Below are 12,035 nucleotides of genomic sequence, written 5' to 3'. Positions count from 1 at the left end.
ATAGGTTTCAGAGTAGCAGCCGTGTTGGTCCGTATCCGCAAAAAAGAACAGGAGGACTTGTGGCACCTTAGAGACTAACACATTTATTACAGCTTTCGTGAGCTACAGCTTCTGCTCAAATAAATGTTAGTTTCTGAGGTGCCACAAGTCCTCCTTTTCTTTATACTAAAAAAATAAAAAGACTAAACACATTAGCAATTAAACTTTTTTGAATTTTTTTACCTGCTGTTGTTGATAATGACGCTTAAGAGACTAGCAAAAATAATTCTTTGTTTTGTACTTTGTGCATTTGACAGTACCTTTGAAAGCTCCCCTATGAGTCCCTTTCCCCGTTTGTGTGGCTCTTCTACACAGCAACCTGGAGAGAGACACTTAAACTTAAAAGAGAGGCATGGAAAATGCATTTATTAAAACAACAAACATTGTTCAGAGAACAACTGTAGGGAGCTAGTGTAAGACTTGAAACTACATTTATCTCGTCTTTCGTGATTAACTGGGTTTCAAGTTGCTGGTGCCTCTTCAATTAAACTGCCAAGGCTTTTCTAGTCAAAGAGAGTGAAACTGACAATCGAGCATCATCATCATGTTCCCATTACGCCTCTGGCGTTTAGGGTAGTGACAAAGCTCCTCCACTCCTGTTTCTGACAAGTCTTTCAATGGTTCTCCAGCTATGCCCCAGGTTTTTCAGCTCAGTTTCCACAGCTCTTCGCCATGTTTTTGCTTGCCTTTGGGTGTGCATCTTATTGCTGTTTTGGTGATGGAATCAGTTTCCATCCGAAGCACATGGCCAACCCAGTTCCAATGCCTCCTGGCAATGATGATGCTCCTATCTTCTTGGCTGCACTGTGTGACTAGACATTCTTGCAGGGTACCAAAAATATTGTGGAAAGGATGAGGAAATGTTGCATTGAATGCATTCTAACTAAGCTCTCCCATATCAAGGGGAAACAATCCTATCTGATAGAACTGAACACTCTTCTAGGACCAATTGCAATATTACCACACTGAATATTCTTGTGAATAAAAATAATATTCAAATGATACTGTCAGTTTTTAGTAAAAACATTTTGGTTTTTCCTGCTGTTTGCAAACCCAGTATTGCAGCATTATTCTAGTACACACGTTCAATAATTGAATGTCACTAAATATAGTCCAAGTTAAATACACCTCTACCCAGATATAATGCGATCCTCGGCAGCCAAAAAATCTTACTGTCTTATAGGTGAGACCGCTTTATATTGGGGTAGTGAGAGGTACCGCTCCCCACCCCAGCTCGCCTCCGCCGCCTCCCCTGAGTGCACCGCCGCTGCTTCACTTCTCCTCCCATCTCCCTCCCTCCCTTCCTTCCAGGATTGCTGTGCCAATCAGCTGTTTGGCGCGGGAAGCCTGGAAGGAAGTGGAGGGAGAAGCGAAGCGGAGCAGCGGCGGTGCGCTCAGGGGAGGAGGCGGAGGTGAGCTGGGGTGGGGAGTGGTTCCTCTGCGCCCTCCACCCTAGCTCACCTCTGCTCCGCCGCCTCCCACGAGCGCACCACAGTGGTGTGGCAAGCCTGGGAGGGAGGAGAAGCGGAGCTGTGGCGCACTCATGCGAGGAGGCGGAGTGGAGATGAGCTGGGGTGGGGGTGCAGAGGAACCGCTTGCGGTAACATGAATTCAGATATAGCGAGGTAAAGCAGCCGCGCTCCCCGGAGCTCTGCTTTACCGCATTATATCCAAATTTGCGTTATATCAGGGTAGAGGTGTAAAGTGCAAAAGTTAAACTGCATAAATGTTACACAGTGAGGCTCCAGTCCTTCAAAGAAGTCGGTGGGCTTACTCACGGTACATAAAGTTAAGCACGTGTGAGTCTTTCCAGGCTCTAGTCCTAAATATTTAATAACCTAAAACACTGTGCTTATGACACCATGAAAATATTTCTTCAAAATATTTTTGTCCTGACAGTGGTGTTCCCTGCCTTAAACCTACAATTGATCTATGTTCTTCCTATAATCTCTTCATAATTTAAGACTGTCTCTACTCTACAGACCTTATAGCGGCATAGCTGTATTGCTGCAAGTGTGCTGCTATAAGGTCTCCCGTGTAGCTGCTCTGTGCCGACGGGAGAGAGCTCTTCTGTTGACATAATTAAATCACCCTCAATGAGCAGTGATAGTTATGTCAGCAGGACAGCGTGTCCCGCTGACATAGCACTTTCCATACTGGTGCTTCTGTTGGTAAAACAACGTATTTTGGTCAGGCGTGGGTTTTTGTTTTTTATACCCCTGACCGACTAAATTTTACAGACAAAAGTACTAGTCAAGACATAACCTTAGTTACAATGTCTAAAAGGGTAGTAAGGGCTTTTAGCTAGACTTTTGCATGCATTAAATAAGAACAAGGGAAGTATGATGAACCCAGTTTTTTAAAAATGTTATGTAAAATACAGCCAAATTGCAGTGATGTTATGCCGCTTTATTATGCCTATCAGACATTACCATAAATAGAGCCACTGACTAGAAACGTTCTCTGAGTCTATACCATATTTTTTTGGATAACAGTAAAAGGACCAAAGACGACTACTTTCCCGTTAGCTTTCTCTGCTAAGGGCCTAGCTATGCCGCTAGTATAATGCTGGCTGTATTGCTCATTTAGTGGAGTCCATGTTTTAACATATTCTCCCATATAAACTAGCCATAAAAATATACAGCTAAGGGACATTGAAATAACCTTACAATGCTGTTCTATAACATATTATTAGAAGCATTTTGTCCATCTACACTAATAATTTTTAAAAACCTGTTGGAAGTTAGATATTGCACTAACCATGCCAGAAAACTGTGCTAGCAGCCCGCAGTTATACCTGTTTTGATGAGCCCCAAGCGCTACTAGCATGTTGATATTAACTCCCCCAATTGGAGAATGTGTCAAGCTGCCTCTGGGAATTTTAATGACTTTGCCGCTGGCCTAGTGCTTCATGGCCATGGCATAATTGTATAGTTTGAAATGAATGCTGACTTGCTGCTCACAATGGAGAGAAAAATACAGCATATTGATTGTAAAACCAAGGGGACCAATTGGTATCCAGTAAAGGAGCCTTAATTTTAAATACAGCATTTTTATTTTAAAATAGAAAACAAATGTATTTCCCCTCCCTCCTCAGTGAATAGAAAAACATCTGACTGGAATGCTGGAATCTGAACTCTGAAAAGACTGAGCGGGTCCAAAGAAATCACATGCACGTTACTGAGGAAGGGTAAGCCCTGTCACTACAGTTTGGCTGTCAGAAACACAGCTTCCTTTGTCGTGGTGGTGGTGGTTTTTGTTTCAAGATTTTACAGAGTAGCATTGATGTTCATTATGGCCGAGATTGATTCCGTTGTGAGCATCTAAAGCTCATAGCTCAAGTGAAGTCTCATTTTTCTGATTTCAAGAAAAGGGCTGAGTAGGCTTGAGTTGGTGCGCTACCTATTTTTAATTCTTGGAAATCTGGGTTCACATTCTGAGATGGATCACAAGAAAAAATGAATGTTAGTTTTCTCTTAATCCTCATTGGTTCACATGACAAAACTACTACAATATTTGGCACGTCTATAGTAAAATGCACGTGGTGTTAAAATGGGAGAGAGAAAAGGCCAGAACAGAGTTTAATTAATACAGCTACACAGAGGCTTAGCCATAAATTGCCTCATTCTAGTTTAGTTGTTCCCATATCTTATTGAGAGCCTTTTTACCTTACTCCCAGTACTGGCTTTTGTCATATCCTGACATATGTTGCATCTCTCTTTTCTTTCCCCCCCATATTTTCTCCCAGTAGTCTCATCTTTTCTCTCTTCTTGGTCCTCTTAATCTCCCTTCTCTTTCCTCCGGCTGTGTGTCTCCCACCGCTGTCCTCACAATCTGCTGGGTCTTTTTCTTCCCTACTTTTTCTGTTTGGGACTGTTCTTCTTTCTGCTTGCCTTGCTACGAGCCTGTTGAGATAGACCAGTGGTTTTCAACCTGTGATCCACAGACATCCGGGGCTCTGCAGACTGTTTAAGATTTCCAAAGAAGTCCACACCTCTTTTTGAAATTTGTAGGGATCCGCAAATGAAAAAAGGTTAAAATCCATTTCTGTAGGTGCTTCAGTGAGCGATGCTGTATAGTACCACATAGAAGTGCTGCAGAGAACATAAGGGTGAAGCTGGATAAGTAATTTCCCAAGGGAAAGTGTGTGACCCTGTAGAGGTGGTCTGCTTTTTGTTCCCCATAAATTGTGAACCTTTGCTGTAGCTAATGCAGTACAGAAACTGCTGTGCAATTGTACTTAGGATAGCTTTGACTACAAAGTATTATAAATAGTAATCCTTACAACAGCACTTTCTGATAGAAAAGCATTGGTATTCCCATTTTACATACGGGAAAACTGAGGCACAGAGGTAATGACTTGTCCAGGGGTTGCAGTGGAGAGTTAGTGTGAGACTGGGATTGCCTTTCTGTGAAAATTTCTAAACTTGGTAGTAAGGGATCTATTGTAGCAAGGATCACTGAGATTAAGATGACATCTAGGAGTGCTCTGAATAATATAGAATTATTTATATGAGAATTGGCTTCTGACCATATTGATTCTGGAGACATCTGCTGACTTCAGAGTCATTCCAAAACAGCTGAGAATTTCACTGTTACTGTGATTTATATTTTGGCACATACAGCTATATAAGGAATGTTCAGGTTACACCTTTGGATTATGCAAGATAAATCTTAATCTTTGTCTCTTTTATATTTTCTGTAGGGTAAACCTGTGGTGCATACATTCATTTTTAATGGTTAAATGGACATTTAACTTTTTTACTCAACTTATGATGACAACTATTCTAAATAAAAACCAAACCTCTTATTCTCTGTCTACCAAAAAGTGCTTCCAACATGCACAAATTTACATTTTTTATAGGACTTTACATCCTGAAGGATCCTAGAGTGTTTTATAGAGCTCACGCATCCTTTACTGAAATGCAGCCATCTGTGGGTGGAAAATAGCTGTTCAGCAGCTCGCCATAGTTCTAGATAGGAAGTGAAGAAGAATATTCTATGCAGTTGGAGCTGCAAGGAGTATGACAGACAGAGCTTAACACCATTACTGTTGCAACAAGTGTTGATTGGCTCTTTGGACCACAAGTGGTCAGTTACATAAGTTTGCCCCCTCAGCTAAGTGGCATCAGTTCTAGCAGCACAAGTGGCCACCTAATACCGTGCTGGGTTATTGGCTCACTACTGACTGGGGAGAAAAGAGCAGTATTGAATCGCTAACACCACTTCTGGGTCACTTAAATGGTCCCACCGAAATCGCTGACATTGCCTCGCTCTTAGAGCCCAAGGCAGTATGGCTGTTCCATGTGTTGCTAATAATAAAAATGTCAACAGATTTGTGTGGTTAGTCTGGTAAAGATTTTTCTGTCCCAATACAAGTTTGAAAACAAATGGGGGTTTACTGGTGTTGTTAACCACATTGTTTTCAGTAGTGTAACACACACTCGCAAGAGGATATGCGGTTTTACCCACAGTATATAGAAAGCTGACTGACAGCCAGGTGAAGCATTTTTCATTAAAAATAAAAGTAAGTGTGGTTGGGCACTTAGCACTTTATTTTGCGTGTCATTCTGGAGCTGCCACTTCTGCCCAGTATTTTTCACATGCGGTTCACTCTCCCCATGGATTTGTACCTACTTGTTATAGCACTTACTGCAAGTTTCCTCCAGTGCTAGGTCATGCTGCTCCAGCCAGCAGCCAGAGAGGGTGAACAGTGCAGCTCCTCCTTAGCCCGATGCCATGCTAATTGTTTCCCATCATGTGACAGTTCTTTTGGTGTTGCCATGCTACCAAGCTGGTGTAATCAGTCTTTTTTTGTCTTTTTTGTTTTGATGTGTGATTGTAAATTTATCTCTTTCTTTAAAAGGCTTGACTGTGTATCAAGTCTGCTGCATAAAGGCCTTGGCAGCTGCTGCTTGCTCTCTAGTTTTTGTTTTTACTTTAATCAGCTAAACTGATGAATGACCTGAAAGCATTTTTTCCTTACTGCTTCAATTTATGCACATCTGTTGCTCAGAAGCAAAGACAGGCTCAAATCACAAAAAGAACACATCAGAATATTCCTCTCTCAATAAAACCTTCTGTCATCCAATGCACTGAGAGAGAGAGAGAGAGAGAGAGAGAGAGAGAATTCGCAAAAAGAAAAGGAGTACCCGTGGCACCTTAGAGACTAACAAATTTATTAGAGCATAAGCTTTCGTGAGCTACAGCTCACTTCATCGGATGCATCCGATGAAGTGAGCTGTAGCTCACGAAAGCTTATGCTCTAATAAATTTGTTAGTCTCTAAGGTGCCACAGGTACTCCTTTTCTTTTTGCGAATACAGACTAACACGGCTGCTACTCTGAGAGAGAGAGAATTGTATATGAACACACAAAGGCTGTAGGATTTGGTCTACAATGTCTGTACAACCAGATAACTATTTTACTGTTTTGTGAAGTACTTTGAATACAATGAATGAGAGGGTTTTTTTTTTTTATTAAATCATATTCTGTTTCATCTAAACTGATATGCAAGATGTTTGTTCACATTAAACTGGCTTCTTTTAAATTGAAATAGAGCTATAGTAACCTCTTTCATTGGGAAAAATTGAGAGAAATCCTAGAATCCACTGCAAGGAAGAACACTAAGTGTTAATATCAGCTCCCTACTATGCTTTTTTCTGGAAGAAAAATTAACTCTTGGTAGCTGTTGTCTTACAAGGACCTATATGATCAGTCAAAGCCTTATGATTTTTAACCATTTTCTTTGATAAGGAACATCATGTGGGATGATGCAAAGTTACTTTAATTCTTCATAGAAAATACTTTAACTGGTTTGTTTTTTACAAGCCAGTAAAAAAACAAACAAACCATAAACAACAACAACAAAACAATGAGCAAATGCAATAAAAGAAGTTTGAAACTGATGTGCTGGCACGAAATCAAAATGTATTCTCTCCGATAAACTCAAATTTCTCTAAAGTAAAAGGAGGACTTGTGGCACCTTAGAGACTAACAAATTTATTTGAGCATAAGCTTTGATGCATCCAATGAAGTGAGCTGTAGCTCACAGAAGCTGATGCTCAAATAAATTTGTTAGTCTCTAAGGTGCCCCAAGTCTTCCTTTTCCTTTTGCGAATACAGACTAACACAGCTGCTACTCTGAAACCTGTCAAATTTCTCTGCTACCTTGACAGAGCCTGCTCCCAGGGGAGTTAATGGCAAAATTCCCAATGACTTCAATGAGAGCAGGATTGGGCCGTTGGGCTCTTAGGCCCCAGAATTCAGCTGAGCATTTAAACTTCAGTTTAAGTGCATACCTACTTAGCAAACTCATAAGGAGTAAGCATCTGATTAAGAGCTTTCTGATTAAGAGCTATATAAAGGCTATTGCCTTTTCCCTCCCAGTCTCATCAGCACCTCTCTTATTTTACATCCTACTCCGGAACTTGGTGAGCTTTGATATTACTGTTTTAAAAAATACCTTGCGGATTTACATTTGAAATAATTGAATGTAACGTCATTATAATTTTGGTATATGCATTCAGTCTGCAGTTACTCTGATTCAGGTGAGATTGAGACACTTTTCCTCGATGTCAGGAGAGAGGAAAACTAACCCTAGAGGAAACACTCTCTAAAAAGCAGACTGATTTCCTCTTTAACGTATTTTGAACAAAAGAACATGAATAAATGCTTGCAGGCTGGTTTTAAAAATGTTGTCCAATTTGTAGCAGAATGATGAAAGATGTTTCTGGGCACGTAAAATTTTGATTTTATGACATTTAAACTCTCTAACGCTCATTTTCCTCCTCCACAAAATAGAAAGTAATATTGTAAAGAAATTTTATATATATAGTTCATATTCAGGCACAGTATTTTGGATGAATTTTTTGGAATTCATGTTGAAAATTTGCAGGTGACCTAATACAATAAAACTTTTCTTTTATCTGGGTTACAAAATTAATTTTTATTTTCAAATTAAGATTGCTGAGGCTCTTCTGATTTGATGTAAAGTGTAATTTTATGTACAAGTGGTGTTCAAGGAACTCAAAATATTTAAGTTTACTGGGGCAGAGTTCACACGCATCCTTGTGAATTATCAATGCATATTTCTTCTTTCTGGGTCTCTTGTCAGTTTTAAAGCCTTGCTTATAAAGAGCCAGATCATGCCCTGTCCAGCGTGGCTATGCAAAGTAGGAGGAGATGGGTATGCTGCTATTCTTATACCATGCCACCACTTCCTGCATGTGGTGGGAAGAAAACTTTGCAGACCTACTGTTTCCTCTTGTGCAAGTTGGCAGACTGGACTCTCTCTGCCCACCCCCACAATATGCCTATCAATGAAGTTATATTGGCATATTGGGGAGCATACAATACATGTTGTATTTTACACCTTCCTCAGAACAGTAGAGAGAGAGAGAGTGTGCAGCTCAATAAGTCACAATCTCCATCTTCGGCTTCTCCAGGGTAGCAGGACAGGCTGTAGGCTGCATTGTAAACTCTGTCTGGCCTACAGTGAGTGAGAGTTTCCAATCCCTCCTTCTGAGCACTGACAGCAGCAATTAGTGCAATTCTATAGCTGTTGAGGTGGAGTACTGTGGTATTTCTCCAGAAGATGGTATTTGCATTGGCACCTGTCATAAATATAAAGGGAAGGGTAAACACCTTTAAATCCCTCCTGGCCAGAGGAAAAACCCTTTCACCTGTAAAGGGTTAAGAACCTCGCTGGCACCTGACCAAAATGACCAATGAGGAGACAAGATACTTTCAAAGCTGGAGTGGGGGAGAAACAAAGGTTCCCTCTGTCTGTGTGTTGTTTTTGCCAGGAACAGAAAAGGAATGGAGTCTTAGAACTTAGTAAGTAATCTAGCTAGATATGCGTTAGATTCTGTTTTGTTTAAACGGCTGATAAAATAAGTTGTGCTGAATGGAATGTATATTCCTGTTATTATGTCTTTTTGTAACTTAAGGTTTTGCCTAGAGGGATTCTTTGTGTTTTGAATCTGATTACCCTGTAAGGTATTTACCATCCTGATTTTACAGAGCTGATTCTTTTATTTTTTTTCTTCAATCAAAATTCTTCTTTTAAGAACCTGATTGCTTTTTCATTGTTCTAAAGATTCAAGGGTTTGGGTCTGTGTTCACCTATGCAAATTGGTGAGGATTTTTATCAAGCCTTCCCCAGGAAAAGGGGTGTAGGGTTTGGGAGGATTTTGGGGGGAAAGACGTTTCCAAGCAGGCTCTTTCCCTGTTATATATTTGTTAGACGCTTGGTGGTGGCAGCAATAAAGTCCAAGGGCAAAAAGTAAAATAGTTTGTACCTTGGGGAAGTTTTAATTTAAGTTGGTAAAAATAAGCTTAGGGGGTTTTTCATGCAGGTCCCCACATCTGTACCCTAGAGTTCAGAGTGGGGAAGGAACCTTGACAGCACCCCTTTTAAATATTTGTGGACTTCCTGACTTGTATGTTGTTTGCACTCTAGTGATCTAAATTGTTGGCTTTCTGATTTATGCTTCTTTTAAAGCTTAACTCAGAATTTCCAGAGTTTCAAGTGTGCTTTTTAAATGACTAAAATATTGTTGTAAATTAAGATATTTTGTTTGGGAATTTCCTTAGTTTTTTTGAGACACCTTAAAAATAGTGATGTGTGATATTTAATATGGATGAATCCCTACTATTTGAAGCAGAGAGAGCTTGAAGGCTAGGAGACCTGTTGTGGCAATACGCTTAGCTCCCAAACCTTGGCTTTATATCAGAATGATGCCTTTCCTTCTTACAGCTTCTCATACTGTTCTCCACATGCCATTCTGAGCCCTCTCTTGTTACTGAGTTCTGGTGAAGGTATTCTAACGGTAGAGCCTGCAGATAGAGATTATTTTGCATATGGGAACTTGAGGTTTGGGGTGGGGGGGAAATTAAATAACTGTATAAGCTGAAATATTAAAAAGCACCAGACCTCACTGAGAACAAAAGAATGTAACGAATTTTGAAGTTTCTTGGAGCAGCCTTTAAAAACAAAAAGAGTGAAACATAGGTGATTTTTATAAAAAAGTCATATCCTGTGAATGTCATGGCCTCCTATCCACCCCCAAAATATCCTTAGGCAGCGGTAGGCATACAGTAGGCTTTAGGTGGAATGGTGTAGTTTTGGCAGAGTGAGATGGTGGTTTCAAAATTGTGCTTAGTAAACAGCTAGTCACAACCTTAGCTACTGAGAGATGGTTTGTCACTTCAAAATACTTGGAGATTCACTGTCCTATCATACTGGAGCCCATTATGCTAGTGTAAGGGAGCTTGTGTATGTAGCTTTAAACCAGCTAAACTCTATGGAGAATCCAGCTAAGGCTCTATTTTGGCTACTGATTCAATAGTTGGTCTTTAAATAGTGACAACCAAATAGCAATATCAGACACCCCGTTTGAAACAGTATAATTTCACCTCTGATTTTAGTGTCCTTCTCTGTATCTAGTTTAGGACTTGAATTGAAAAAAATAAATAAATTTGGGGGTGTTCTTTAAAGCTCGGCTTACAAGCTAAACTACACATGCTGGAGATGGTAAAATGGAATGCCACTCACAGTAGGTTGTTCAGACCTTCAGAATATGCTCATGCATGCTCCGGTGGGCTCTTTGGACTTGCCTCAATCTCAGTGGAGCTCCGGTGCTCTGCTGAATTCTATCCAGGGTATTTGGGCTTGACTCTATGATTTTGAAGAGGGAGGTGGAAAATAAGTGGTGATATTTTCATTTACAGCGGACTGTGCCAATCCTCATAATATGATCTTCCCTCTCCTTTTTATATGCTTTAACCAGCAGTGAAATAGTTAACAATTTTAACACCTAAATTACGTCTTTGAGAATCTGATCTAACACGTTACTGAGATGAACAAATGCTGCTCGCAGCTCTCTGCCATTGTTTCAAGCGCAGGCAAGCATCCCTACATAAGCAACGGCACATTCAAGTTTTGAAGATTTCTTTCACAACCATGAGGGTTATTTTTTTTTAACTTTAAAATGAATGCTTAAATTCTTGAGTGCAAGATGACAGTTTGTGAGAGTTGTGTTGCTGTGTACCTCTCTCGTACTCTTTCCAGTTTGAGCCCTGCAGACCTAGTTGTACAAGAAAAGTTATCCTTGTAATTAGTCAGGGCTGGAAGATATTTTGAAATACATCTTTATATTTTGGACAATAGATACTGCATTAGCTATGCAAAGGGGGAAGAAAGCCCAGTGGCGAGGGTGCTAGTCTGGGACTCTGGAGACCGAGTTCAGTTCCCTGCTCTGACACAGACTTCCTGTGTGACCTTGGGCAAGTCACTTAGTTTTTCTGTGCCTCAGTTCACCATATGTAAAATGGGGATAATAGTACTTCCCTACCTCACCAGGAGTATTGTTCGGATAAATACATTAAAGATTATGGCCTGGTCTACACTACACAGTTAGGCAGCTTACGTCAACCATTAGTATCTACACTACATCCTTGCTCCTGCTGATGTAAGTGCCCTACTACACCAATATAATCACTCCACCTCCAGCAGAGGTGTAGTTAGGATGTCACAATATCTGTGTAGACACTGCACTGTAGACGCTTCCTTACATAACTGTTGGCTGTCTTGTCAGTTTCAGGGCAGGAGCTGTGAAATTGACAAGAAAGCTGGGCAGCTAGAGTGCCGCTCATATTATAATCTCATATTTTCTATAAAATCATGTTTATTGGCATTAATTATTTCCCCATCTTTTAATTATTTATTGGTTGTGTCTTGCCTCAGCCTTTCTGTGACTGTCTGGGATCGCTGTCAAGTTAACCAGCCTATAGTTACTTGGGGTTGTCCCATTTAGCCATTTTTAATGATTAATTTACTTCTGCCACTTTGAAATTTTCTAACTTCAAATTCAAGCCATTGGATTTAGTTACACCTTAGTTTGCTATATTAAAAAGCCGCCTGTTGTCAGATATCATTTTCTTGTGTTAGCTACTTGTAGACCATGATCAAATCACTTGTTGACCTTCTCTTTG

The 12,035-nt window shown here is 40.3% G+C and overlaps 1 protein-coding gene across 4 annotated transcripts in view; it reads left to right on the top strand.

Moving 5' to 3' along the window:
• Positions 1-12,035, top strand: part of CYFIP1 (cytoplasmic FMR1 interacting protein 1) — a 126,344-nt gene that overhangs the window by 13,979 nt on the left and 100,330 nt on the right. For 2 of the 4 annotated variants that reach the window (XM_043493384.1, XM_038410457.2), the window contains exon 2: positions 3,137-3,229. The exons of 1 other annotated variant lie outside the window; for it this stretch is intronic. In XM_043493384.1, the coding sequence (XP_043349319.1) occupies positions 3,210-3,229 (20 nt within the window). In that variant the 5' untranslated portion in view covers positions 3,137-3,209. Of the gene's footprint in view, positions 1-3,136; positions 3,230-11,501; positions 11,510-12,035 lie in introns of all 4 variants that reach the window. One more of the 4 variants, XM_043493451.1, reaches the window with a different exon arrangement.

The sequence above is a fragment of the Dermochelys coriacea genome, chromosome 1 (assembly GCF_009764565.3).
Source record: "Dermochelys coriacea isolate rDerCor1 chromosome 1, rDerCor1.pri.v4, whole genome shotgun sequence".
In the NCBI taxonomy this organism is placed as follows: Eukaryota; Metazoa; Chordata; order Testudines; family Dermochelyidae; genus Dermochelys; species Dermochelys coriacea.
Note: the sequence above shows the minus strand (reverse complement) of the source record. Positions and strands in the feature narration are given on the sequence as shown.